At 45.5% G+C, this 25,775-nt stretch overlaps 3 protein-coding genes across 6 annotated transcripts in view; 2 read left to right on the plus strand and 1 right to left on the minus strand.

Annotated features, from left to right (window-relative positions):
* Gfrl (Glial cell line-derived neurotrophic family receptor-like) overlaps positions 1 to 7,607 on the plus strand; it is a 220,476-nt gene extending 212,869 nt beyond the window's left edge. The window contains exon 17 of the mRNA XM_069118701.1: positions 441 to 7,607. Coding sequence (XP_068974802.1) covers positions 441 to 671 — 231 coding nt within the window. The 3' untranslated portion in view covers positions 672 to 7,607. The remainder of the gene's footprint in view (positions 1 to 440) is intronic.
* A 3,024-nt stretch (positions 7,608 to 10,631) lies between these two features.
* Positions 10,632 to 25,775, minus strand: part of Shal (potassium voltage-gated channel protein Shal) — a 116,835-nt gene continuing 101,691 nt past the window's right edge. The window contains exon 5 of the mRNA XM_069118599.1: positions 10,632 to 12,127. Within this exon, the coding sequence (XP_068974700.1) occupies positions 12,089 to 12,127 (39 nt within the window). The 3' untranslated portion in view covers positions 10,632 to 12,088. The remainder of the gene's footprint in view (positions 12,128 to 25,775) is intronic.
* Positions 12,106 to 24,522, plus strand: HisCl1 (Histamine-gated chloride channel subunit 1). 4 transcript variants are annotated; one of them, XM_069118611.1, is made up of 9 exons: positions 12,106 to 12,459; positions 13,157 to 13,232; positions 13,698 to 13,829; positions 16,206 to 16,383; positions 16,883 to 17,109; positions 17,177 to 17,259; positions 17,757 to 18,068; positions 18,813 to 19,018; positions 22,005 to 24,522. In XM_069118611.1, the coding sequence occupies exons 2-9, from the start codon at positions 13,159 to 13,161 to the stop codon at positions 22,179 to 22,181; spliced, it is 1,389 nt and encodes a 462-aa protein (XP_068974712.1). In that variant the 5' UTR covers positions 12,106 to 12,459; positions 13,157 to 13,158; the 3' UTR covers positions 22,182 to 24,522. The 4 variants fall into 4 exon arrangements, with proteins under 4 accessions (XP_068974712.1, XP_068974714.1, XP_068974711.1 ...); XM_069118613.1 differs by lacking the exon at positions 13,698 to 13,829; XM_069118610.1 differs by lacking the exon at positions 12,106 to 12,459 and having other exon boundaries at positions 13,044 to 13,232.

The raw sequence follows: 25,775 nt of genomic DNA on the forward strand, positions 1-25,775 counted from the left end.
ACCCGATGTGTTATCATTCTGCTTAATTAAATCATTACGATAACTGAGTCGTTCAGCGCGTCGCTCGTAATTTAAGTAATTTATGTTAAATTATTACAACGGCCATAAATTATAATTACATCGATGTAAATTCTGTCACCGTATACTTTTCCACGTATTTGTACAATCCAGATTGATCGATTATCGACAGCCGCCTAGACGTATTAGAACGTACACGTATCTACTTTTAATTCTGTAGCTCGACCGAATTTCAATATTTAATCTGTCCCTTACATAGGAATATCAGTATACCTTCGGGAGTAGGTAAATTAAAGCTAGTTTTCCATCTTCTTGCTTTAATATAGTCGTATACTAATTCGAGACTCAGCCGAGCTTTCATCCCTCTTTCGCAATAGCTGCACGAATAATAATCTTGCTAATAAATTCTCGACGTTTCGCAGGAGGAATGCGCCTCGATGCTGCAGGATCTCAGCGACAAGATCAACAACAAACATCACGAGGTCCATACACACCCGCTACTGTCGATCTTCAAGATGGCCGAGGTCGAGGTCAAGTTGCCGTACAGCAACGAGGTCGGAGGTTTGTCGAGGTCGTCGAGCTTCCTGTTGGTCGCGATCCTCCTACTGCTCAGCCTGTTTCGATCGACGTCGACGTGCCTGGTCGCCTCGTGACACCAACGACCCACACCCATTTCCTATCGAGACTACTGAAATTTCTCGAACGCCTAGAAAAAGCTGCACGAACGTCTGCAAAAAGCCAGCGAGAATCACGCGCGACAGCCTTCGTGGCTGTTGGATCATCAACGAACGTCGAAGTCGCAGTTTATCAAACGGGGCTCTAATCTTCGTGCCTCGTGGATCAAACGAGTAGAGAATTATGGATCGATGCCGCGATCGAGGATCGTGTTCCGTCATTCTCATTCGCAATTTAGCTTTCCATTTCCATTCTTTCTTTCCTTTTCATGGTTATTTTCCTCCCGACCGACCTTCCATTTAATTTTTCATTCGTTTATCTTGCTGAATTTCCTGGCTACTTCGCAACCTCTGCCTCTATCTCTTTTCCCCTTGACCGCCGATCGAAATCGTTTACTCCGAACAGCAATCCGTCGGTTTCGTCGCAACGTCGTTTCTCGAAAGTAGGTTCGATGATCTCTGGCGAGACGCACGCGGCGCAAAGCCAAGATTTTTATTGCTACACGGAGTACAGCATCGCTCGACGCCAACGACACAGCCCACTCGCTACGTGGTCAATAATAAAGGGGATCCCATGTGCAGAGAATGGGCGTGGATCGAAACACATGGCCCCCTTACTCTCTCGCTGCTGGATCAGCGACGATATTGCAAGCCAGATCCCGAACCGATCTCGGTCATTAGAATCGCGCGCGACATTTTCCCCCGTGCTGCAAGCTGTAACTGCGTCCGAAAGAGTCGCCTCGATAAACGTGGCCCAGTTCGAAGTAGAAACGTATCGGAGATAGTTTTGCCCGATTTCTCTCTGACTTTCGACGCCGGCTCGCGGTTCCATCCCAGCTTTTTACATTTTTTCCATTAGCATAACCCTGCGCGCGGCGTCGTAGTAGCAAATTTTTCCAAGTCGTTCTGGTTAACGTCGCGTTTGAATACGAAGCAAATTTGTCGAATATCTTCTCTCGAGAAAGAACTCTTATTTTAATTCGGTTTTCCGAATTGACGGGATAAAACGCTAGGTCCTCGATCGCGTGCAACGACGACGCGTGTATAAAGGAAGCATCGTAGAGTCTGTAAATGACGAGCGCTAATTTACCGTGTAATTAAAATAAGCTAGCAGAAAACGCGAACGCTCCTCCTGTATCGGACCATTAGGTGTTTATTAACGTTGTTCAGAGCTAAATCTAACGGGCGTTTTCAGGCATATCGCAAGAGGCTCGAGTGTGTAGATAATTTGTAGATTGTTAAATAGAATTGTAACAAAACGATGTAATAGAAGCGAAGGAAAGGAAGGGAGAAACCAACGCGGACGTACGAACGTATGGCTGGAATTATTATCGAAAACGAACGACGGCTATCTCTCGCGAGAATCGATTTATTATCACCATGATATAATAATAATAATCGCTATCTAGAATTTCACTTTTTTCTTTTTTCTTTTTTTCAGTAACCCGTTGTATGTTGAACATAGATAGCGATGATCCGTAGCTCGTTTTACGAGACAGTCGAGAAAGGCCAAATCCGGCCTGTTTAATTATGTTTTAGGTCGTGACACGATAAAGCTGATGCGAGTCGAGTATTATATGTAGCGTTGCGAGTTTGCGATAATTTGGCCGTTTTGCGAACGGTATCTGCATAGATGTGCGAGTACGTGCGCGAGAGACAGCCGCTTTAAAACGGTCGATTTGTCAGCGGAGAGAAGAGAAAGAAGCGGCAAACCGGGGAAACTTCTAAACAGCTTCCCGGACGCGTGACGTTTACAAACGACGCGGAAATACACGACCCGAAATTATTCAGCGGTAAAATTCCTCGTTCCGCTCGTCGACTCGATTATAATCTCGGCGCTGGCCAACTTTCGCTCGAATGGCGATTTTTGACATTTCCGATTGTACTCGCGCGAAACATGAGCGAGATTCCAATATTTGTCGCAGGATTTCCTTTCGATCGATAGAAAGACGATTGCGTCGGTAAACTGTCGCCTCTGAAAAATGTTCTCCTTCAACGTGATGTATTTAATTTCCTTTCGAAACGAGAGAAAGCAAAGGTTAATTCGAAGACGAAAATTATCACGGCCGGAAAAGAGGTCTTTAGTTCTCGCGTGGCAAACCAGAAACCGCGTCTCGTGCCGGGAAAAAAGGAGGGTTTAAGCGAGACGAGCGTACCTCGCGTCTGACGTATTCCGCGAATAGCTACGTGCTGCACGTTAGTCACGATCACGGATAAAACGCGGGAAGCGGAAGGGGATGCCGACGAGTGTTAGGAGCGAGGATGAAAAGAAACGGCGACCCGAGAATGCAAGAGATTCGTCAATTTAGCAGAATTAATTGTGCGTGCGTTCGCGCTCCAGACCGTGTAAAAAGCAGCGTGAACGAGTTCGAAGGAGATTCCGGTTCGTGTTCGTTCCAGACAAAGGACGTCTCTTTGTTCTAGCAAAATACCTATGTAGTTTTAAACCGCACAGAATATTTTTCTTTTAGTTTGAAACTTCTGGTATTTTCTTTTTTTTTTTTTTTTGCTTTTTAAATACGAGTTAATACTAATACCAATACTATTAACAAAATTGATTTAGAAATATTTTTAACCCCGCTGTCCTCGTCGCTTCTTCTTCGCGTCCGTATCTATTCCCAGATATCTGTTTTCTTCGGACTATTTCATTTATAAAAGGCGTGATATACATAAAAGGTACGAATATACATTGGATTGAAGTAAAATGAAATATTCAAAAGCTATGTATATTTTAATGATATCTATCGAAATGAAACATCCATTTCGAGGTCATATAGAACCGAGAAAGACAGCCGGGTTAAACTTAACGAACGTACGTCGATTTATTTCGAATTTTGTCTATCAACGTTCATTCGCGTTCCTGCTGGACGTGTGAATCTTTCCGAAAATTAAAAGAAAAGTCACGAAACAGTTGGCGAAACGCGTCGATGCAATTAGTAGATAGAATTTCGACGAAAACGGACGAACGTGAACCGGATCGAATGTACGTGACGTGGCTATCGGCAAAGCAATAATGTATAAAGTTTACGATCCACGGGCACGTCGCTCAAAAACAGGGGGTGGGTTGGGGTTGACGGGTTATATAGCCGAGGCGAAATGTATAAATGTCACGTTATACATAACACGCACGTAGGAGAAACCGTATTATAAATGTAACGCGTATATATGTTAATTCGCGTTGAAAATCTCAGCCCTGTCGGGCCAACGTACAGCTGATACGTTTTATCGCGACAGAACGAACAAACAAGAGAAAAGAACTGTCTCTCCTATAAGAACGTAGAACGATCGATTCCATAAAACAGATTCGAACAGTTTGGAAAAACTGAAAGAACAGAGAATCGAGCGTATACGTACGCGTGTATGTGTGTGTGTATGTGTGTGTGTGAGTGAGTGTGTATATGCATTCTCTTTCACGAAGCACGGAAGACTTTGTCGACGATGGACGCCTGCTTGTAAAGTACCTGTCGCGTCGATAACGAAAGATTCCAATGTTCTTAGACGTAATGAAACGGATGCACAAATTTATGTTGATTCTACCGTAGCACGAGAGTCGAAACTGCACCAAACACGCACACGTTTGCGATCGTCCCCGAGTTTCTATGCGATTTACGTTTGGTACAACTGTACATAAATTATGGTCTCGCGCATGTTCGTTAGAACTAGGAGTTCGTGTGGCCTAACTGTGTATCTTGTTCGTTATTTGCTTTCGATATTTTACTTTTGTCGTTACGCACACTTCCGTGCTTCGTAGAAACGAATAAGGATAGAATCCTATCGCGATAATCGAAATGATGTACGACGAAAATGAACGGAGGTGAAAATAACGAGTTCGTGTGCCGGGTGTTTAAACGCTGGGGTAAAAGGGCGAGGAATAAGTTGTTTCTTCCAATAAGTTACGCTCGTGGGTCTTCGTATGACTGCCTGATTCTACTTGGCATGATTTACTGTCGAGACTCGACGTTCAAACATCCGCATATAAAGGTTACTCGTTCTGTCGACGCTTTGTACAAACGTTCATCCTTTCTTCTTTTTTTCTTTTTTTTTTTTTTTTTCGTTTACTCAAAGAAAAGTACGAAGACTCATGCGAAATCGATTACAAAAGCGACACCGTTGTTTTAAAGTTTCAAGAAACACTTCGAGAAGCGATGGCAATAATTTACAGAACGAACGCCAAGCCAAAAAGAAAACGCAACGCGAGATTGATCGAGCGTCGTTTCAAAAACTCGTACCGCGTCGCCTCGTAATACCGAGGTTGACGAAAAACAATCCGTGCAAAGACACGTTGATTCCAATCGAACATATCAAGGCCTCTTAGAAGTGGCTAGCCAATAAGTGGTTTTACTCTGGTTTCACGTAGCTTCAGTTTTTTCGATGCTTTTTTCGAACGTGCAGACACGGAAAACACTCAAAGTAGCCCGATCGCGCTCCGTTGCCATTGCTCCAGGGATTTCTCCGCGTCAGAGAAGCGATCCGAGACTTTTTTGCCGATGAAAGACACTATTTTGTTGATCTTTTTCTCTTTTCGTCCGATCGAATGAAATTCGGCTCGAATGTTCGCCGACGAGTTTGCTACTTTACCGAGCGAGCTCACTCGGACGCCTCCCTAGATACATCTAGGGGAAAAGCTCTGCGTGGAGGAAATACCTGAACATGGCAGCACTGCACCGGCATATCGACGCCAATCGCTACATATAAAAACTAATCGCGAGTGTATCACCGCGAGGCGAGGACGCTACAAATGTGGCAGGGGTCAGAAATCGATTTTCCACGTGGGTTATACCGCATGGTTCTCTCGTATTCGATTCCTTAGATAGTAAGTAAGATCACTGAAAGCGTTTCTGTTTTACCGACAGCGAGAAACGTATCGTCGCCCAGTATCTATCCTGCTTTAGTAACTAGTTTCGTGGAGAACTACCTCATTCTTGGTACCGTGACAAAGTTCGTGGTACCGACACCAGGCTATGTCAATTTTTAGACACTTCTTTACCGTCCACCAGTTGTCGTACTGATGGAGGATACATTACGACCCTCTTAGCGATTTGTTCGTTCGATTCTCTGAGCGCAGACGTATCATTCCTGATAATCTTACGTTCCTTGTAATCGGTATATCTCGATTGTTTCTCATCCAAAGATTGTTTGATGATCGTTTAATTTTCGCGTGAAGCAATGGTGTCAATTCACGTAAGCCTCCTATGGAAGACGGTAATTCCCCGGACCTTTCCGTCGGTAAATCAGAACGAAAGCTCAACCTCTCCGACTACACACTTAACACCTACTAAACGCGCGCAATTATACATATACCCGTGTGCGTAAATACATATACATAATATACATATATATAATATATATATACATATATTTTATTACTTGAAACGCACTCTGACCCCGGCCACGCGTGTAATATAAAACGTATGGTTACGTAATGTAAACTTAAGTAGCGCACCATTCAAGATGCTTCATCCTTCCTAAACGACACACGTAAATCTTCGTACGACCGCCAAGTTTAAGAGGACCTCGCGCCTCGTAAGCGGGCGACGTCCAGTCAAGCGCATACTTGCTTACACGAATCGGTGGAAAAAGACGTGCCGCCCGCGTATGGTCTGCCCCCTAAGGAAATTCATTTCTCCTTTCACGAATCAAAAGTCGTTGGAAAAAATTATAATATCGAAATCCAGGGTAGAAAATTCGTCGATACGATCGATCCGATCGAACGTTCGGCGTATTATTCGATACGGCTATGAAGAAAATTTCGTGGATCGCGAGATCAGCGAGTTACGTCAACGGTGAGGCGTGACGGCGCCACTTTTTCCGCCGCGTGAATATTTAACGAACTGGGATGCTTGCGAGACGCCTTTCAGGAGGTCACTTTAGAAAACGCAAAAGTGGGACGTCGCTTTCAGTAGATCTCTCTCGGTTCGCACGCGGAACAGGCAAACAGAAAAGTGGGAGGATAATAAAACTAAGGGGACGTATTCCGACTCCCCGTAGATACTCGAAACGTTCGCGAGGAACGTAACCGTGTTCACGAGACTGTCGAGTATGTCCATGTGTATGAGCGCGCGCGCGCGCGTGCCCGGAAACCCTGTGTATGGCCGCTTTTTGCTTCGATCCAGCAACACGCCGGGAGAAAAATTAATAGTCTAATAAGAAAAACCCCTAAAGCGATTGATATTCCAATCTGGCTACGTCGTCTACTAGATGACGGTACCGAAAGAAAGGACACCTTCGTGTAGTTTGTTTTAATTCACCGAATCACCTCTGAAAGCGAACATCGAATCTTAAAGGGACAAAAAGAATATCAATCGTTCTGCGTCTCAACCGAGGGGTGTCCTCGAGTTAATTCCTGCTTGTATATAGCAAACGCAACAATGGGCGATGGAGAATTGCCGGCAAATACGCACCGTAATTCTAGCTACTATGTACTCTAATGGACAACGATAATTGCGAATAATCGCGACAAAGACGAAACGGACGAACTCCTTTCGATCGATGCAACCCGCCATCGTAATGAAACTTCAAAATTCTGATTTCACGAGAAACACGGAAGAATGGAAGGAGAAAGGACACCCCTTAAATTTCAGAAACAACACCCTCTCTCAACTAACCCTCTAGTGCGATACCGCGATGTAACGTTGATTGTATATACCTATACATAAGTATACATACATATATACATATATATATATACATATGAATATACATAATATACATATGCATATACACGAAGGTACGCGTACCTAAATCACCTAAAAGATCGACGGAGATCCTCGAGCGGCCATCGTCGTCGAATCTCGCCAATATCGGTGGTGCCTCGATAGCTTCCAGCGAGTTCGCGAACGACGACCGCTCGAGGAACGAACAAGCCGCTTAGAAAAATGTGGGCAAAGCCATCGATTAAAAAAATAAATAAATAAATATGGAGAATAGCGACGTGGCGACGACTAGGGGAACGAATATTAACGAAATTACGATACACCGGTGCGGGTGGCGATGGTGTACGATAGATGAAAAATAAAAGAGAGAATATTGAAGTGGAGGGTGCGTGAGCGTGCGTGTGGACGATGCGAACAAGAGCGCGAGTACTTGTTATAATATTATTATACGGACGACTAACGAGTTGCCGAGGCGTTGGTAAATAAATACGAACGGGTCCTCCAGGGCCTCTGAAATTATAAAAGCGCTGCTCGAGTTTCTCATTCTTCCCGAAAACCATTTCGCACGAGCGTCCTGTTTATATATTAACCGAAGTACTGGCTAACTTTCTACGTATTTTATTATTACCTTCGAGTTCTCGAAAATCGTCGAACTGGACGCTTACACTGCACCACGAGACTATTCGATCGCTTGCCATTTTTATACGATGGTCGAGCTTAACGCTACAGAAATTTCAAAATTTGTTGCGCGACTCGTAACGTATCGATAAAACGTTTATACAACTTTGTAGAACATCGTAAAACTATAAAAATGTAACTATACCTTCGCGAGCCACTGTACGCTACAAACTTGATCTTCGCGAAAATTAGCACTTCACTTACCAGAAGCCTATTAATAGGCTTTTCGATGGCAATGCTCATCGACCGGCAGCCTATTAATTGGTTTTTGCCAGAACTGGCGACGCGTCCGCAAACGAATGAATCGGTCGGGTATGCGTATACGAGTTTAACCGCGAGCGATAGGTAAAGTACCAAGAAAGACGAGAATCTGAACGTAGTATAAGAAACCAAAGTAAATTAGTATCAAGTAAGAAATGAAAGTAAGTTCGATGCTATTCGAAGAAGAACGAAATTTATTTCTGTCGGTCTCAGCTCTATGCGATCTTCGTGGAATCAACTAAACTGTGCAATCTATAGATCGAGCAACCGGTCGGTAGTTAATGAACGCGTCTTACTCGCGAAAGTTTGTCGCGGCCACTAATTAAATCGTCGAGCTGTTTGCAGAGCACACACACGGCGGTCTGTCCGCATTAGCCTCGATCGTGCCTTGGCAAAACACTCCAGCGAAAACAGTGACACGGTGAAATTAAACGTTCAGGCCAGGCTGTGATATCGATATCCACATCGGCCACGGATCGATCGTCCAATTTGGACGTGCGTCCACGCGTGCACGAACGTAGACCGCAAACGCATATAGGTCAAATGCAAACGCAAACGCGAATCGGTCCGTAGGACGCCTGAATGAAATCTGTAACCGTGCCACACCTAAGGATTCCTTCGTTAAAAATACCGCAGAAAAGCACGATCAGTCGATCCAACGATTTTTTCTTGTTTCTTTTTTTTTTTTTTTTTTTTTTTCTTTCAAGAGGAGCTTCCGTTTTTCGTTCTTCGAATTCCTCGCGGTTCAAGGTTCGCCATTCGGACGTCGTAAAAGAAATTTATTCGCGAGCTGCGGCTCCCGATTCGTTCGAATTCATGGAAGTCAAAGAACAAGGATGTTTTTCGAAGACGATCGGCATTCGAGATCCATTCGCACGAAAGATGGTCCCCACGTGTGTTTTCCACGATGCTTTCACCAGCCAGTGCTACGACGACAGATCGTTCACTTATTTCGTTTGAAGCGCTGTAGAATTTATAAAACGCCCAGTACATGTATAACCCGGTAACATCCCTCTTACGATTGTATTTGACGCGACCTCACGACTAGGCCAGCTTAACCCCACTTACCCCTCGGCTGCTCGCCGAGCGGAGAGAGGATTTAAAGGTATATTTCAACCTGCGAATATCGGCTGCTGCCACCCTGCACTCGTTTAACCGCGCGAACTGTCAAAACACTCGCTCGTCGAATAATTGGATTCTAGCGGGTTAGAGCGCGTCTACCCGCGGTTTTCTTCCACCCTGTCGTCACCCTTACTTACCGGGTAATGCATTTTTTCTTTTTTTTTTTTTTTTTTTTTTGTACATTCAGCAACCACGAATACGCGACGCCTAGTTGAAAATAAATTTGAGACGGCACTCAAAAACGATAACGAGTCGACTGGTAGCGTTTCTTGGAAGGAAACTGCTGACTTTCAAGATCGATGGCTAAGAAGCGATCGGAGGGACGATTAATCAGGATGTTTGCACCGCGTAAATGGCGCGGTCCAGATTCTTCGCTCGAGAGAAAGTCCTCTCTATCAAAATAGATCGGTATTTTTCACGCTGGTTTCGCGCCAGTGTACATTATAATTACTCTGAAAGGGGCGCGGAAGCGCTCCGCGGCAAATAGAGCAGACGAAAGCGAAACAAAGCCGTGGTGAATACGCGCGATCAGACAACGACGTCGAACTCGCCTCGATGACGAGTTAAAAATACAGATTGGATTCGACGTTAGAATCGAGCGACTCAGATTTTGATTATCGACTATTTTTGGCGATCGATCGCGCCGCACGAGTCGAACAATTCAAACAGAGACAAAGAATTATCCTCGTTACGCGCGTTGTTCACGAGCAATTACAGTCTGATCTATGTTCCTTTCCGCGATTCCCTTTCACCTACAGTAAATACTACTCGATCTCGATCCTCGTCGAGAAACTCTTCCATCCGGTCTTTGAACGCTCCTTCAACTTACCTTCGATGATTAACCCGGATCAATTTGATACAGAGAGCTGTAATTAATCGGGAATAATCGAAGAATCGCCGGATCCTGTTTCTCGAGTCGATCGATCGGATCCGCTCGGAAAACCCTGTTCGTTCGTACTTGCGCCTTCGGTGAATCTCATTAGACCAGAAGGGTATCGATACTCGCATGTACACTCGATACAGTCGCGTGTGTGCCATAACTGGCCACGTACGGATATTTATATCCAATAACGTGCATGTGTGCACACACGCGCGTTTCACTGGGTGTGTGAATAAATGAACCAGTTATTACGGTGACGGAGACAGGATAAGGCCACGGGTAATTCGACTTTCCATTTATTCGTCTATTGAAAAATAAAGCATCGCGATACATGGCAATTAAATTAATTAATAATAAACGAGATCGAATCTGCATCGAGTTACCTGTCATCGATTGTACGGAAGGATGGAACCGGTAGCTCGAGAATTATTTCTTTCTGGAGCCTCTGGAAAGCCTATAGAACGCACGATATGCTTCTATCCGAGACAATCGCTCGAATTTAGGATTAACCAAGCATACACGCGCTTTATGGAAATTTCGAGCGAAGTTTGACGCGCGCCAGGTGATCCAGTCACACGAAACGAAAGGTGGAAACACGTCTTGCGTATCCTACGAAAGTTGATGGAAAGTTCGCGAAGCGTGGAGATACGGCGCAGATTTTATTAGCTCGCGCAGGGTCAAGAGACTCGGAGAGTTTGCTGGAGTCGATTCGCCGGCAGATTCGACTGCGTCTTGCAACAATCTCAAAGGAGGCGAGCCTGTGGCGAACTCAACGACTGTTACCATGTAGCACGGTTCGCCTGAAATAGAGCAGCCGATTATTCTCTTTGCCATTAGCAACACGGGAAACGTGGATGTTGAATAGCTTGTTAAACATCTGCCTTTAAATAGAATCTCTGTGTGCCTTTAGAGCGCAGCTCGGACGTTCCATTTGCGGTGGACCGTCCGGCATAATGGTGAATACATTGATCAGCACGTTCCATCATTTATGGCACCATCGATTTGCTTACCTAACATGGAGAGTGCCCGCTGAGTTAAAATCTAACGCGAATTCCGTTACCACGAACTATCCTAAATTTTCAAAAAACGGTTGACATCGCGAGGATCGAACTGGTCGACCCGACGATTAAATTTCCTTAAGAAAAAAAAAAAAATAGACGGAAAACCTCCGAGTTCACGTTGCTTCGATTGCTACCAGCCGCCACAACACGACGCTGTATTACGCTCGTTACGTAATTACTGGTTGCGAATAACGAAACGGGAAGTGGAGATCTGAAAAGTCCAACGGCTCTGGAAAAAAAGGGCGAATTCTAATAGAACGAAAACGCGGCTGGATCAGCCGCATCGTGGCTCTAGCGTATAATCGTATCTGGTGCTGGAACACGTTCGCACAGACTCTCGACAGAACGCACACGAGGCTGGCCCTGCACGAACGTGCGCGCCTACCAACACGTAGAGAGGCACATAGTGTGGAACAGGGTAGGTAGGTCCAGTAGAGCGTCCACGTCTACCACGATGAAAGAGAGTAGGGCTTAATCAGTTAGTCGATAGGCAAATTGGCTTAGAGGCAGCGACCGACAGGGTGGTTTACAGAACCAGCAAGCCCCGCCAGTGGCCAGTGGCCGAGTGGCGAATCAACCCTTCGCCGATAAGAGTCGCGCCTTGTCCCCGATCCTTGCTGGGGTTTCCTCGACGAATCGTGCACCGAAACTGCCACCGGTGAAATTGCACGGCTAGTGCAAGTGTGATATTTCTCGTCCCATTCGGCCTGTCGGTGTACCGACTGTTTCCTTCGAGCCTCTTCATCGTAGCCGCTTGTCGAACGGAGAAAGAGGAACCAACTATAACAAACACGAGTATACAGAAAGACAGAGAGAGAGACACACACACACACACGCACGCGCGCGCGCGAGGTTTGGAATCGGTCGATCGGTTTCGTCGATCCAAACCTCCGATGATCCTTCGCGGATCCAAGTGTTCGTCGCAGATCGACGCGCGTTTAGCTTATCGACTTTGATGGATATTGGAGGGAATTTCCGGCGGATGTGGCTGGTGGGTTGATAAACTGGCTGTGCTACCGTGATAAGGAATTCTGGAGTGGTCAGGAAGGGATTCGGAGTGCGCCAGCTGCTCGATTAAAGAGGATCGGCACGGTAGAATGTACAGCTGATCGGTGAGTTCGTGTCGTTCGTCGATCGTTCGATCTTTTAACGTTTTCCAGGACACAGACCGGAACTAGCAATTCTTTACTCGGCATCTCCATTTCGATTGCGCCGCGAGCCAACTTCACCGGATGGTAACCAGAGCATATTCAAATTCCTCGTCGGTCGATGGCAAACGTATCGCAAAGGGAAATTTCCTCGTGATTCGATGCTTCCCGAACGGTGTTTCGTTCGTATCTCGTCGGATATTCGATGCGATAAACTCTCGTCTGTGATTTCTCGCTCGATATTGATAATGTTAAAAGAGATCGTACTTGGCGCTCGATCGTAAAGGAATACAATTTTCTTGATTTTTCTTGATTTGTCGACCAGAGAGTTAGAAATAACGTCTTAATAGCGAAGCATCGCGAAAGGAGAACGACGAAGTTTAAACAACGTCGGGAAACGAGCCTGAAAGCTCGACCTAAATTCGCCTGTGCGGCATCGATAGAACCCCGTGGCGCGAGGGTTTCTTCGTCGAATCATGGGACTTGGTATCACTAAAAATTTCCCATTTCTGTTAGCCGTTCGTTCCGCTTTGTCGAATTTTTCCCCTCGAAATTACATTCTTCCGGCATTGATCGCCACTTTTACGACCATCTATTCTTTTCAAACGAACGCAGATGTTCCTGCTTCATTCACATCCTTTCGCAAGTATCTTTGTTTCAGGAATGACGAGACACTTTCTGGTGATCCTATGCTGCTACCTGTACACGCTCTTTGACATGGCGGCCCTACATTTTCCGTGAGTAGACGAACATACTTGGAAGCTATAGAAGCCGCGATCGGACCAGAACGCTCGAGATTAGCGTTGGATCGAAGGCGGACAGATTTCTCGTGCAATTGATCTTTCCACTCGTTCGATCGATGGAAATCTCTCGAACCTTCTGTTTTCCTGTTGTGCTTGTATCTCTCTTTCACGCACGCTCTCTTTCGATCGCTGAATAAACGCGATCTCGAGGACGATATCGTGGCCTACATGCAAAAAGAACGAACGTACCGTCGTGAAACGTAAGGAAATTCGCGATTCTCGTTAAGTTCGACGATGATTCTCGTTTTTGTTCGAAAGAAATTTTAACGTAACGATGGCAAAAGAAAAAAGAAGCGTGAAAGAAGAATTGCAAGATTCCTCGGTAAATTCGTTCTCGTTGCGAAACACAGCGACGATAGAAGGTGGCCCAGCATCACCCGCCACTGTGTCGAGTTTCAGCGAGGAAATATGCGAACCGGTACTTTCCACGGAGGTCGAAGGCTGGCATATTAAAGTCGATAGCCTATCGTCGAGTACGTTTCGACTTTCGGCGAGAAAACGCGGGTACCGGTTTTTTCCGAAGATCGCAAGGTAACGCATCAAATGATCGACATCATCAAACAATTTCTCTCCCCCTTTCTCTTTTTCTATGTCTCTGCACACTACGCTATCTTATATCTCATCGTTCCATACGCTTTTTCCCCTTTCCAATCGTTTAACCAATTTTACGAACGCGCGCTCCCTTCCAACGAACAGCTTTCGCGAACACTTTTTGTCGCGAGTTCTGCTGCGATCTTCGCGAACATCTATTCGGCGAATGTTTGCTCGACAAACAGAAAAGCCGTTGATCGGTAGACGTGGGTGAAACGGAAGAGCCTCTCTGGTGATCCAGGTGATCTGCAGTTCCGCGATCGACGTCGCTCCGAAAGAAATTGCAAGGAAATTCCTGAAAGTCTTGTCGTAGATTATCGGCTTGGCAGGTTTCACGGCGCTATAAGGCGCCACGGCTCGTTTGACACCAGACCGCTCGAGTCGCGCGCCCGGATAAACGGACGTCGATCCGCGGACCGACATTTATCGCGGTTTATCAACTCGATAATCGCCACCGATACACCCGATGTCAAATTTTCTCTCGATTATCCGAGACTCGTAAGTCCACGCGAGAATGGTCCACTTTACAGAGATGTTCGATCCCACCGTAACTCTCGAATTTCAATAAGCGGAAAATCGAAGATTTACATGAAAGCTTCAGCGCGAAATTGAAACGAGGAATTACGAACGTCGACGACGATTCTTCTGTCTTTTCCACGAATTTGAGAAATTTAGAATTTAGACGAGAAATTACGGCTGACGCGGCAGCGAGACAAAGAACGCAGCAGAGTTAAGACACCTTTAGGAAGTAAATTACGAACGATGAAAGAGGCTGATTAAGTAACCGTCGTAGCGCTGATTCGAGATGATGAGTTACGCGATCAAAAGACAATTTATAGAACCTATAAAACTCGACCCATTGCAAGTTAATTCCGCTGCTTGCAGACAACGACGAGTGATAAATCAAAGATCGGGTCGTCGAAGCGCAAGAAGGCAGCGTCGTATTCCTTGGCAATTCGGTTAAGATCGAACGACACGGTCGTCGAAACCGAGCTCCATGTAAATCACGAAAAAGGGGGCGGGTAAATTGCACGAACGAAAGTGGAAATTCTCGGGGAAACCGGATCCGGAGCTCCTAGACTAGCATATTAAAATGTCCGCATATAAGGAACACACGAACATATCTCGGCCGGACCTAAAGGTGTGCCAAGCACGAAGACCTATTATGGCTTCTGCGATATTGCTGTTTCATCGGAATCTCGGCAATATTTTAGAGTCCCGTTCGCGTACCGTTCGTGGACTTCCTTTGCCCTCGATCTGCTCGATCCATCGACGTTTCATCGATATTTTCGCGCTGGAAAAATATGACGAAATAATTCATCGAAATTGCCGTCGAGTATCGTAAATCGAGAGCTAACGAGGCGTTCTCGGATTTCCAACCAATCTTCCTTCATCAAGAAGATTTCTATCGCGCTCCGTGAATTTATGCAGCGGCGTTATCGCCGAAGAGCTCGGCATTATAACGGTGTGCCTAAGACGCTTGCAATTTTATTCTTTTATTATTTTCATAGAGAATCGTTATACCGCTGCGAGAGGATAGATTCGTAACTCGATTATCGATGAAACTGAAAGGGACGATGGGTTCGAGCGTCGAAACAGTGAAAATCTCTTTTCAACTTTCCATTCGTAAGTTAAGTGTATCGTTTCGAGATTATAAATTGTAGGATGACATTGGAGAGAAAGGAAGATATCTAGGAAGAACGGGAGAGAAGATGTTGAGAGACACTGAAACTCGCGTTGCTACGTTTTCTTCTCGATTACCATATTCTATACATAAACAAACAGCTAATACGTGCTGTCCGAGGCAATTCAGAAGGGAAGTTCGAACGCGAAAAAATACAGATAGCCACGATTAGCATATTCTATAAATGTACAAGTAGATGGTAAGATTTGTTCATTTCTTCTTTCTTTTTCTTTTTTTTTTTTTTTCTTGACAAGATCATGAGTTTCAGTTTAAATTCTCCATTGAGTTATTCCCCTGTGATCAAGTAGCGGTATCGAAATCAATACGGAGCTCCGTTAACGATCAAAGGCAAAAGATAAGGTAATAAGGTTAAACGAAAGATAAGATAACCTGATAGCTTGAGATAGAAAGAGAAAAAGATGCAACGGCAAGGTCAAGGACAAAGGAATCCAAGGGAGTAAAATTAAACACGGGAAATATTAAACGAAATGGAATAGCAGATGGAATCATTGGCGAGCTGCAAATTTGTATCGAGAATACGATAAAAACAAAATGATCTCGCGACGAACGACAGAGTTCCACCGGTTTCCTTTGCCAGTCTCGTTTCTCCTCGCTTCTCTATTCTCTTCCAGGGAGTCGGACCTCGAGGAGTACGGTAGGAAGGAGGCCTCTTTGTCGCTCAGGGACATCCTGCCGTTGAATCCGAAGCAGTACGACAAACACAGGGCGCCGAAGTTCCTAGGCCAACCTACAATCGTCTACTTTCACGTGACGGTGCTCAGCCTCGACTCCATAAACGAGGAATCGATGGTAATTTCGCAGACGAGAGAGGCCGACGGTACTCACGTTTAATTAAGACCTAACCAACGTCGGGGAAGCCTGCTCGCGTACGGTATCACGCGCCTCGGACAGAAGCGAAAACCGTGTAAATGGGGTGACTCGGTGCGGGTTGAAGAGACAGCCTGGCTGCGACGTTCCGCACCTTTCGAAACGCCGCGGTTGCGCGCCCTTTTTCTCCTGCATCGTCGCTAAAACGTATGCAAATTGGGCCACGGAGCGTGTGGATGCTCGTGTTTTATTTAGCGTTTAAATTCTCGCCAACCTTCTTCTTCAGTCCTCTTTTTTCGAGGATCATTGAATAGAAACGACCGAAATAAGGATAAAACGACGATCGTATTAAAATTATCGAATTAAGATCGATATAGAATGAAAAATTCTCAGTTGGAAAGTCGTTGAGAACGAATTATTTTAAAAATACTTAACTTGCAGCGTAGTATCCGAAGGAATAAATATGGGATTTTGCTTTTAGACGTACGTTGCGGATATATTTTTGGCGCAAAGCTGGCGAGACTCTAGACTACGACTTCCGGAGAACATGTCGGAGGAGTACAGAATATTGGACGTAGACTGGCTGCACAATATCTGGAGGCCCGATTGCTTCTTCAAAAACGCGAAGAAAGTCACCTTCCACGAGATGTCCATACCGAATCACTATCTTTGGCTGTACCATGACAAGACGCTGCTTTACATGTCGAAGTAAGATCGAGCGAAATCATCGTCCGCCGATTATCCTCTATAAAACTATATCTTCTCTTTTCTACAGATTGACTCTCGTCCTCTCTTGCGCGATGAAGTTCGAGTCCTATCCTCACGACACTCAAATTTGCTCAATGATGATCGAAAGTCGTACGTACCGTTTACATTTCTCGAGGAAGCATCCGACTAGATTAGTCCCTGTCAAAATATATTGCGATTTCCCACAATCCTGTCGAATGTAGCTCGTATCAATTAATGAAACTCCGATTCATTAATCTTGTCTATACTATCAGACAAATAGGAGTGCGTTCGTCCCTCTAATATCACACCGCTCCATATTTGAACAAACCGTGGTTACCTTAGTTAAGAATTAATCCTCTGCAACCTGAGAACCTTCTTAATCTCTTGAGAACGTAATTCCTTTCTTGACGACGCGAGACACCCAATTTCGTCTTTAGAAGCGTTACTTTGCCTCTATGGTATATATTAACGTTATCCACATGTTAACTTTCCATACACAGTGAACTCCCTGGAGGGATTATAACACGTGCCAGTAAAACAACCTTCTGCTCGTTGACACGAAAACTCAATGCGCTTCCTTAAAATCAGACGTACCGCATTCCGCTGCAAGTACCGTGTGCTTTCAGTGTCGCACACCACCCAGGACCTAGTGTTCATCTGGAACATGACCGACCCGCTGGTGGTGAACCCCGAGATCGAGCTTCCTCAGCTGGACATCTCGAACAACTACACAACCGACTGCACGATCGAGTACTCGACCGGTAACTTCACGTGCATCCAGATCGTGTTCAATCTGCGCCGTCGATTGGGCTATCACCTGTTCCACACTTACATACCGTCCGCGTTGATCGTCGTCATGTCCTGGATCGCGTTCTGGATCAAACCCGAGGCGATTCCCGCCCGGGTCACTCTGGGAGTGACGTCACTGCTGACCCTCGGTAAGGTCGTCGCGCCTGCGACTGCTTTCCGCACGCGGATCGACCGATCCCATCACCTTCTTCGCCACCATTTTTCACCCCCATAGACCGATAAAACCTCACAAACCGCATTAAGATCGACTTTTCTCCTTCTCGTTCTTCGTATTTATCGTCGCGTCCCTTCTATCCTGCTTTTTCATCCGCGTTTCTTAGTTACGGATACACGCGCAGATAACGAACCGCGGCTTTAAATCCGGCTTTGAAGCTTTTGAAGCTCGCGACGTTTCAAACGACACGGTGTGTACGCGTTCGAGCTGAAACGACACAGGGCACGTGGGCTGCGGGGAAAGGGACGTGGAACGCGTTTTCGAACACCACGTCCGGGGTAACAAGATGTCTTTAGAATCGTGGGCTTCAAGTTGACGATACGAACTGTGCGTTTTATGTTCGGGTTTCTGAAGTAGTCTGCGTCGTCTACGTTTGGTAGGTTGTGAACTGTACGAGCCGGTTGAAAGGGATGGAAGATGTGTTTTCAAAAGGGTTAAACGAACACGTTTAGAGAGAACGGTCGTAGCTTGCTTCGCTGGTTGCACTCCTATTCGAATCTTACGATAACTTCATCGTCGTACGTAACTGCATTCATACAGAATTACTTGATAGAGTAGATAGAAGGCGAGGGACGGTATAATTGCGAAACAAATGGCAAACTGCGATGTAATTTTATCACGGACAGACAGAGAAACGTTTCGTGTGTGTAATTTACAGCGACTCAGAACACGCAGTCCCAGCAATCACTGCCACCGGTCTCCTACGTGAAGGCCATCGACGTGTGGATGTCCTCGTGCAGCGTGTTCGTGTTCCTGTCGCTCATGGAGTTTGCTGTGGTTAATAACTACATGGGACCGGTAGCCACCAAGGCCATGAAGGGCTACTCGGACGAGGATCTAAGAGAGGCCATCGACGAATTCAAAGTACGAATCTGTGTTTCACTCAGCGGCCAGCTTTCACCGACGTAACTCTTCGTAGGCGAAATTCTTTTTATCTTCTCTCGACGAACTTTCCAATCGTTCGATTCAGAAACTAATTGTACGATGTAGCGAAGACTTTGACGAGCGTGCCACGATTTTTGTGGGTATTTTTTAAAAAAGTAGAACCGTGAAGAAGCACAGCTTCATTTCGAATCTAAAATCTCGAATGGAAATTCGAATGGAAGTAATAAGGAAACGCGAGTCGCGATATTCGAAGCTAAGAAGCAGTAACGTTCGAAGTTTAAAAGTTGCGCGGAAATACGCGTAAAAATATCGACACTTTTTATTCAGAGCGTTATAAATTCGTGCTGCCAGTAATTACCAGAGCCGAACGAGGAAATGGGAAATCGCGACGCCACGGGCCGCGTGAGAAGCGGGCGAAAATTCGCGGAAAACCGGCGGAAATAGGAGTAGAAAGGCTGGCCCGTTTTCACAGGCGAGCGTAATTCATGGAACAGTTGCGGCGGCGCGTTCTCGTTTCAACTAAATTTCTTTGCACCTCGAACTTACAATTAGTAAGGTTGAGCGTTTACAAACGACGCGCGGCGTAGGTGACGATAAATAGTTGCGCGGATGCTAAAGATCGATGCGACCGCGGCCAAGCTCCGTCTGCCAGTGAAAACAATACGTTTAACGAGAAAACTGGAGAAACAGAATTACAGAAAATGAAAGAGGTGAAGCCAGAGGAAACACGTTCCTTTCTGGTGCTTTTCTGCTCTTTGTTGGTCGGTCTTCAGGCTCAACCGTTTAATGCGTGCTACGAGAGAAAAACGAAAAGATAGAAAGGTAGCGAATACGGTTCAAAGAAACGCACGAACACCCGGTATACGTCTGACACTTTGATAACACCTGACACACTTAGAATTTCAACTTCAGCGGCTCGAAAGTGCCGCGACTTTAATTAACGCGCTAGTTGCACACGAGTCTAGTAACTTGCTCGCAAAAACTTGTTCAATTGAAATAAAAGAAGACGAAGATGGGGAGGAAACAGAGATTAACGGAAACATTGTTAAGTTTGCACGATATTCGTATCTCGCGAGATATCGGAAAATTTCCTCGCAATTAATCGAACAAGATACGGCAAAGGAAAAAGAGGGATGAAAGGATCGAGCGACAAAATAAGAAAATAAAATAACCGGACGAACTTTCGGAATTTGGCAAACGTTCTCGCCACGTGCCTAATTATTAATTTGTTGATACCAGCCACGGGATCGTTTGAGATTAATATGTAAGCGAGTTTTAATTAACGACAGCGGCGTAGCGTGAATTTAGCATGGACCGCCTTTAAATTCTTTACATCTCCGCGCGTGTATCCTCGAAAAGCGTGACCACGTCGGCTGAAACGCAAACACGTAGTTTGCGCGGCCTGTGAAGCGAGTACGCGTCGATTTCTGTCTTTGAACGTTGCAGCAATGAAATCGAGTTTCCAGAGGCCAACAGGCGACTCGTCGTCCCTTCGTTTCGCACAAAGCAAACCGTATCTGTTTCACATTGTATTCCGTTTCGCAAAATTAAACGTCAATTATAGTTTGCCGAGTGGCGACCGGAGGAAACACGGTTTTAGTACGGAATGCTGGAAAGAGGTTGAAGAGGACCGTTTAAAGGGAATGGATTTAAATTATTATCGCGTCGAGTTGCGGCGAGTTTATCGAAAAACTGTGACCTAATTATCTTGCTACTCGTTACTTCAGCGGAGCAATTTTTACGCCGTTAAAATGAAGAAGATGGCGAGTATAAATTTCAGAGAATAACGAAGAGTCCTCTTGGCTTGCGAATATATTTACTTCCCTTGGATTCTCTTCCATCGAAAATAATTCTCGCCCGGTTCCTCGTCCGAGACAGGTTAAACCGTAAAGACTCGTTTAAATAGCGCTGCAAGAGGAAACGCGTAGTGAAAGCATATAAAAGAGGAGAATCGCGTGAATATGGCGGCCGGTGCGATCGCGAAAAGATGCGTTTTCCATTTGCCAAGCACGGGAACAAACATTATCTCGAGGCGAAATTAGTTCGCCCCGGGTAAGCAAAGTAGGAAGTTTCGAAACTGGCTCGGCCAAGAACTTCGCTGAAACTTCGTCCCAACGAGATGGATCCCCGGGAGTCTTTCACTTCCGAGTTTTTCAATCGCCAGTATCACCGATAGACCTTCGAAATTCAGACCCGCGGACGAATTATAAAACTCTGCTGCCTTTTTAAAACGGTCTCGCTTGACGGCATGTTCGAGATTTGAAACTTGAAGTTCAGAATTTAGAATTTGCAGAGTTTAACCGTGCAACGATTACAAATTCCTCTAAATGGGAAAATAACGAGGGACCCGAGACTCGAGGGGAAGAAAGTTACGTTTTACGTCAAAAGCGGCGAAATTTCCCGTTTCTGTAGGGCCGCGTGCACGAGGGTCGAGAGAAAGATTGTCTCGCGTGCCTTGAATAAGACATGGACCCAACGAACCCGAGTAACTCGAGATTAATATAAATTTCATTCGAGCCTGGCCGTTAGACACAGTCCGGTGATTCCGTAGAAATCCGCAGCGCGTGCTTTTACGGTTCGCTTAATAATTTATTACATGTGCGAATGAATCAGCCGCACGAGAATGTAAGAATCAACGTTGCATTCTCATTTTCGGCTAAGGATCTCGATGATTATATGACTGCTAATTTATTTCCAACCGTTTGCATTTTCCCTGAGCGAAAACGATCGCTCTTTATTTATACAACAAATGTTACACTTCGTTTATATTCTTGCACCGACTGATATAAGAGAAATTAAGAACGCGAGGCTTCTCTTCGAAGAAACGTTAAATTCCATCTATTCCTGAATCGTTTCGATGATATTGCTTGTTTTTTTACGTTTAGTGAAGATTTATTTTACCAGAAGCTCGAAAACACCGCGTGAAATATTTCAAGATCTCACTCAACGCGCTTTTCTTCAACAGACACCCATGAGGAACGAATCGGAGAGAAGCAGAAGTCCCGTGAGACCTGCAACCGTGCAATACGACACCTGCTGCCAGGGTCGGGCAACAGCCATCTACATCGACAAGGTGTCCAGATTCTTCTTCCCGTTCTCATTCCTCATCCTGAACGTCGTCTACTGGAGCACCTTCCTGTAGGAGGTCTGCCCGTCTCTCGCAGAAGGACGAACACGGAAACGAAGATCGCTGGATCGTCGACGGTCTCCAACAATGTCTTTCGTTCGATCTTTGTTAATCATTTCGATTTAACCAAATGAAACTCCATAGACGAACGAAATGATGATATTATACGGTTCGTTACTTGGATAAATCGTCGAGGAAACTTGGGTTTCTGCCGGATACCGAGAAATTTAGCTTTGGTCGTTGAACGGAACGCATCGAACAATTAACAAGAATCGAACGAGCCGGACGGTTTTTCTACGACGAGATAGTCCGCTAGAAGAATTTTCAGTGTCTTTTATATAATATAGAGAACACGCGCCGTCAACGGTTCATTAATCGTAAGAGCATCTTAACAATTAAGTCGCATTAAGGTTCCTCCAAAGAGTGCATATCGAATCGAGCGATCACGTACTCACCCGTTTGGGCGATCCACGGGAGCGGCGTTCATCTTCGACGCGGATCGCATCTGTATCACGTTGAACAATCTCTTAAGACCCGTTCGCTCACCGCGATTGATCGTTCAATTTAGCCGGTCTCTTCGGTTACTTGTTCTTGTCTGCTCGAGTTTTGCTACGATAGATACACTCGATGATATTTCCCGCGAAACGTTCTCGCGCACAGCCTCGCTTTTGCTCGGTATCTCGCCGCACTTTAGCCTTTCAAATAATAAAATAATTCTACGAACATTGATTACCTGCACACAAAGTAGACGAGCGATAAAAAGTGTAAAAAAATTTCAAGATCGTTGAAAGAATACTTTTATGCAGGAACGTTGTTTTCGTAAAGTGGAACGATTGAAAATTGATAAAAATACGACAGCTTTACAGAGCTTCGACATGCAATCGTTTCGACTATCACAAACGAAAAGGCAGTGCTGTTCGCGTGAACGTTCGATCGTGATTACATCTTCGCAGAACAGTTTTACTCGTTGTGTGTGATCGCAGAATTTAAGGACAAATAAACGGACTATTAATACGTAGACACGAGCCCTGCTACCTGCGAGGAATCGTTTTCCCCGTTGTGAAATAAATTGCGAAGGTAAAAGGATTGGGTGAAAGGAGCAATGAAAAAGACGTGGAGCTTTGCGAGTCAGCTTATTTATTGTTTCGACAGTCGATAGAGCCTTTTATTCGAGTATTTAAACAGATCCTGGCTTCCTGCCTCCTTGCGTCCCCTTCTTTTCAGTCTGCTGGATCGATGGAACTTGCTTGCTTCCGCCAAGTTCCAACCTCGAAGAGCCGGAGAACTCGAGGTCGCCACCTAGAGTCTACAATCTTGGACAAACTTTAACTTACCATTCTTTCAGTATTAAAAGAATAATCTCTGAATCTATTTTTATCAAAAATAAAGACATCTTGAGTATAAAAATTAAACACAGAGGAGAAAGACAAAAGGATTGTCAAGTAAAATATCGGGTATCGATACCTGTTTCTCGAAATCGAGAAAGTATTTTCCACCATTTTCGAGCAACAACCCCGGTACTTGTCATCCTTGCACGAATCAACGATCGTGGCATCGTTTAAACCGCAACGGCCAGAGTTGCAGCAACGAAAAAGGATCGTCTGGTACGCGAGGTGTGACGGAACAGGAAGTGGAAGCTCATAGAGAAACAGGGAACTTGGCTGAACGACAAAGGACCTGGCCATTTCATTTTCCTCTTGCGCCATTTGGATCGCGCCACTTTTAGTCGATGACGAGGATCTCCAGTAAACGACCAGCAGTAATTAATTGGAACGAATGCGCGGCCTGGCTCCGGTTGCTCGCGCAGAATAATTAAATCCGTACGTAAGGTGGCGTAATTGTAACGCGGTCGAATGGATATCTGTGTGTCGCGAGACGGAACACGTTGCCTCGAAAAGATGTTCCACTTTTTTTTTCTGCGCTGCCGCTTAATTAAAACAACGCGTCGTCGACGTTTCTCCGCGGCTCCTTTACTTCCCTCGTCTCCGATCCCGTTCTCCCGGTACCGCTTTAATAATCCCAAGGAACGCGAAACGTTCCTATCTAATAGGTTTTTAACGGCCAACGTCGCGAATCTCCCTGCTCCATTTCTGATTTCGCCAACGAGCTTCTCCATCGAACTCCGAGCGTCTGGATATCGCTTCGTTAAACGGCGTGCTCTCGTAAGGCGATCGAACCTGTTAGAGGCGAGAAATGCTCGCGCTTCTAACCTTCTTTTAATTTAATCGCGGAATCTGTTGGAAAGTTTGGATAGAAAGAGGAACCCGCTTATTCTCCGTTTAAATTCCCATGCCACTTATTTTCCACTTTCAACTCGCTTTCTCCTTTCGATCTTTACACGAGCAGCCAAAATGCCTACGATTATCCAACTTAATAAGTAAGCTCGAAGCTTATTTGTTACTTTAGAGATACTCGTCGTCCGGCCGGAGTAAACTCCTGACCGAGCTCAAACTGGTAACAATAAATAATTCTATGGAAGTGTTTCCCTCGGGGCAATTTGTTCTCTAGTAGCGCGCGCCACTTCAGGTCGTTTTACTCCTTCAAAACGCCGCTTTGAGGACCGATCTAGCTGTCACCACCTATCTCTTTTCTTTCCTCCCTGGACTCTTGTCTTTGTACGCCGTTTCGCCGCGTCTCTGCCCATCCGTACGGTGGCTGGCTTCTATTTGGAGAGAAAAACGGAGAGTCGGGACGATGAAAGCGAGCCGAACAGCCCGCGAGCACCGGAAACGGCGATGACAATGCCACGAGCGCACATGTGTACAAACTCACGTTCCAGTCTACGAGGAGAGAGTTTTTAATCATGGCATTTTATCCTGAAAGAGCCTTTGTACTCGCGATGGAGATACTTTCGTCCACTCTAACCCCTCCGTCCATTTTTCTTCTTCTCCTTCCTTCCCTCTCTTTGCTTTCTCCGTTTACGCGGAGAAGCTTTTAGCCAGCCTCTTTATGTTCCTCCTCTGCCCCGCGTCCCAACGATTTAAAGGGTTTCAATGTGACGAGTCAACAGAATTAATTTAAATTTGGAATATTCTTGCAACGTAGCGTCTCGAAAACGTGTCCACCGAGCCTCACAGTCCAATTCTCAAAATTCGCGTGGATGTGCGGCTTGAAAGGAAGCAGCGATACGACGATGAGATGCGATACGACGCGAAATGACACGATGAGGAACGATATGACGAGACGTTGCGAATTTTGTACGCGGCAGACGAACGTTCGAAGCACCGTACCGACATGACCGGGCTAAACGAATTTCATTTTACGAGGCAGTGAGTTTCGTTTGTGAGATTTCTGATGGACGATCAGTGAGTTTCGTATCGCGTTTCTTGGGATTATATTTCCAGTATCTCCGACATCCCGCTTATCAAGCATCTTTATCTCCACATATCCATCGGTCGTTTAAGGGAAGTTAACAAGCACGCAAAGTAGGCAATTACAGAATTCTAGAATGTGGATGGAGGAGCATGTGATCGGTCGCGATTCGGTGACATCGAGGACAGAGGTAGCCCACCTTTAACGAGATCCCTTCGTTTGCGTAATTAACTATCGACTTTCTGTCGACAATCTTGTTAACGAGAAGCACGCCGATCGTTAATGGATTCCGGCGAG

The sequence above is a fragment of the Bombus flavifrons genome, chromosome 8, assembly GCF_040668555.2.
Source record: "Bombus flavifrons isolate JBK064 chromosome 8, iyBomFlav1_principal, whole genome shotgun sequence".
In the NCBI taxonomy this organism is placed as follows: Eukaryota; Metazoa; Arthropoda; class Insecta; order Hymenoptera; family Apidae; genus Bombus; species Bombus flavifrons.

Coding starts and splice junctions, on each gene's coding strand:
- HisCl1 (XM_069118610.1), top strand. CDS start 13,111: ATGTTCCTGCTTCATTCACATCCTTTCGCAAGTATCTTTGTTTCAGGA. Junction 17,110..17,176: donor ACGCTGCTTTACATGTCGAA/GTAAGATCGAGC, acceptor TCTTTTCTACAG/ATTGACTCTCGTCCTCTCTT. Junction 19,019..22,004: donor AGGCCATCGACGAATTCAAA/GTACGAATCTGT, acceptor TTTCTTCAACAG/ACACCCATGAGGAACGAATC.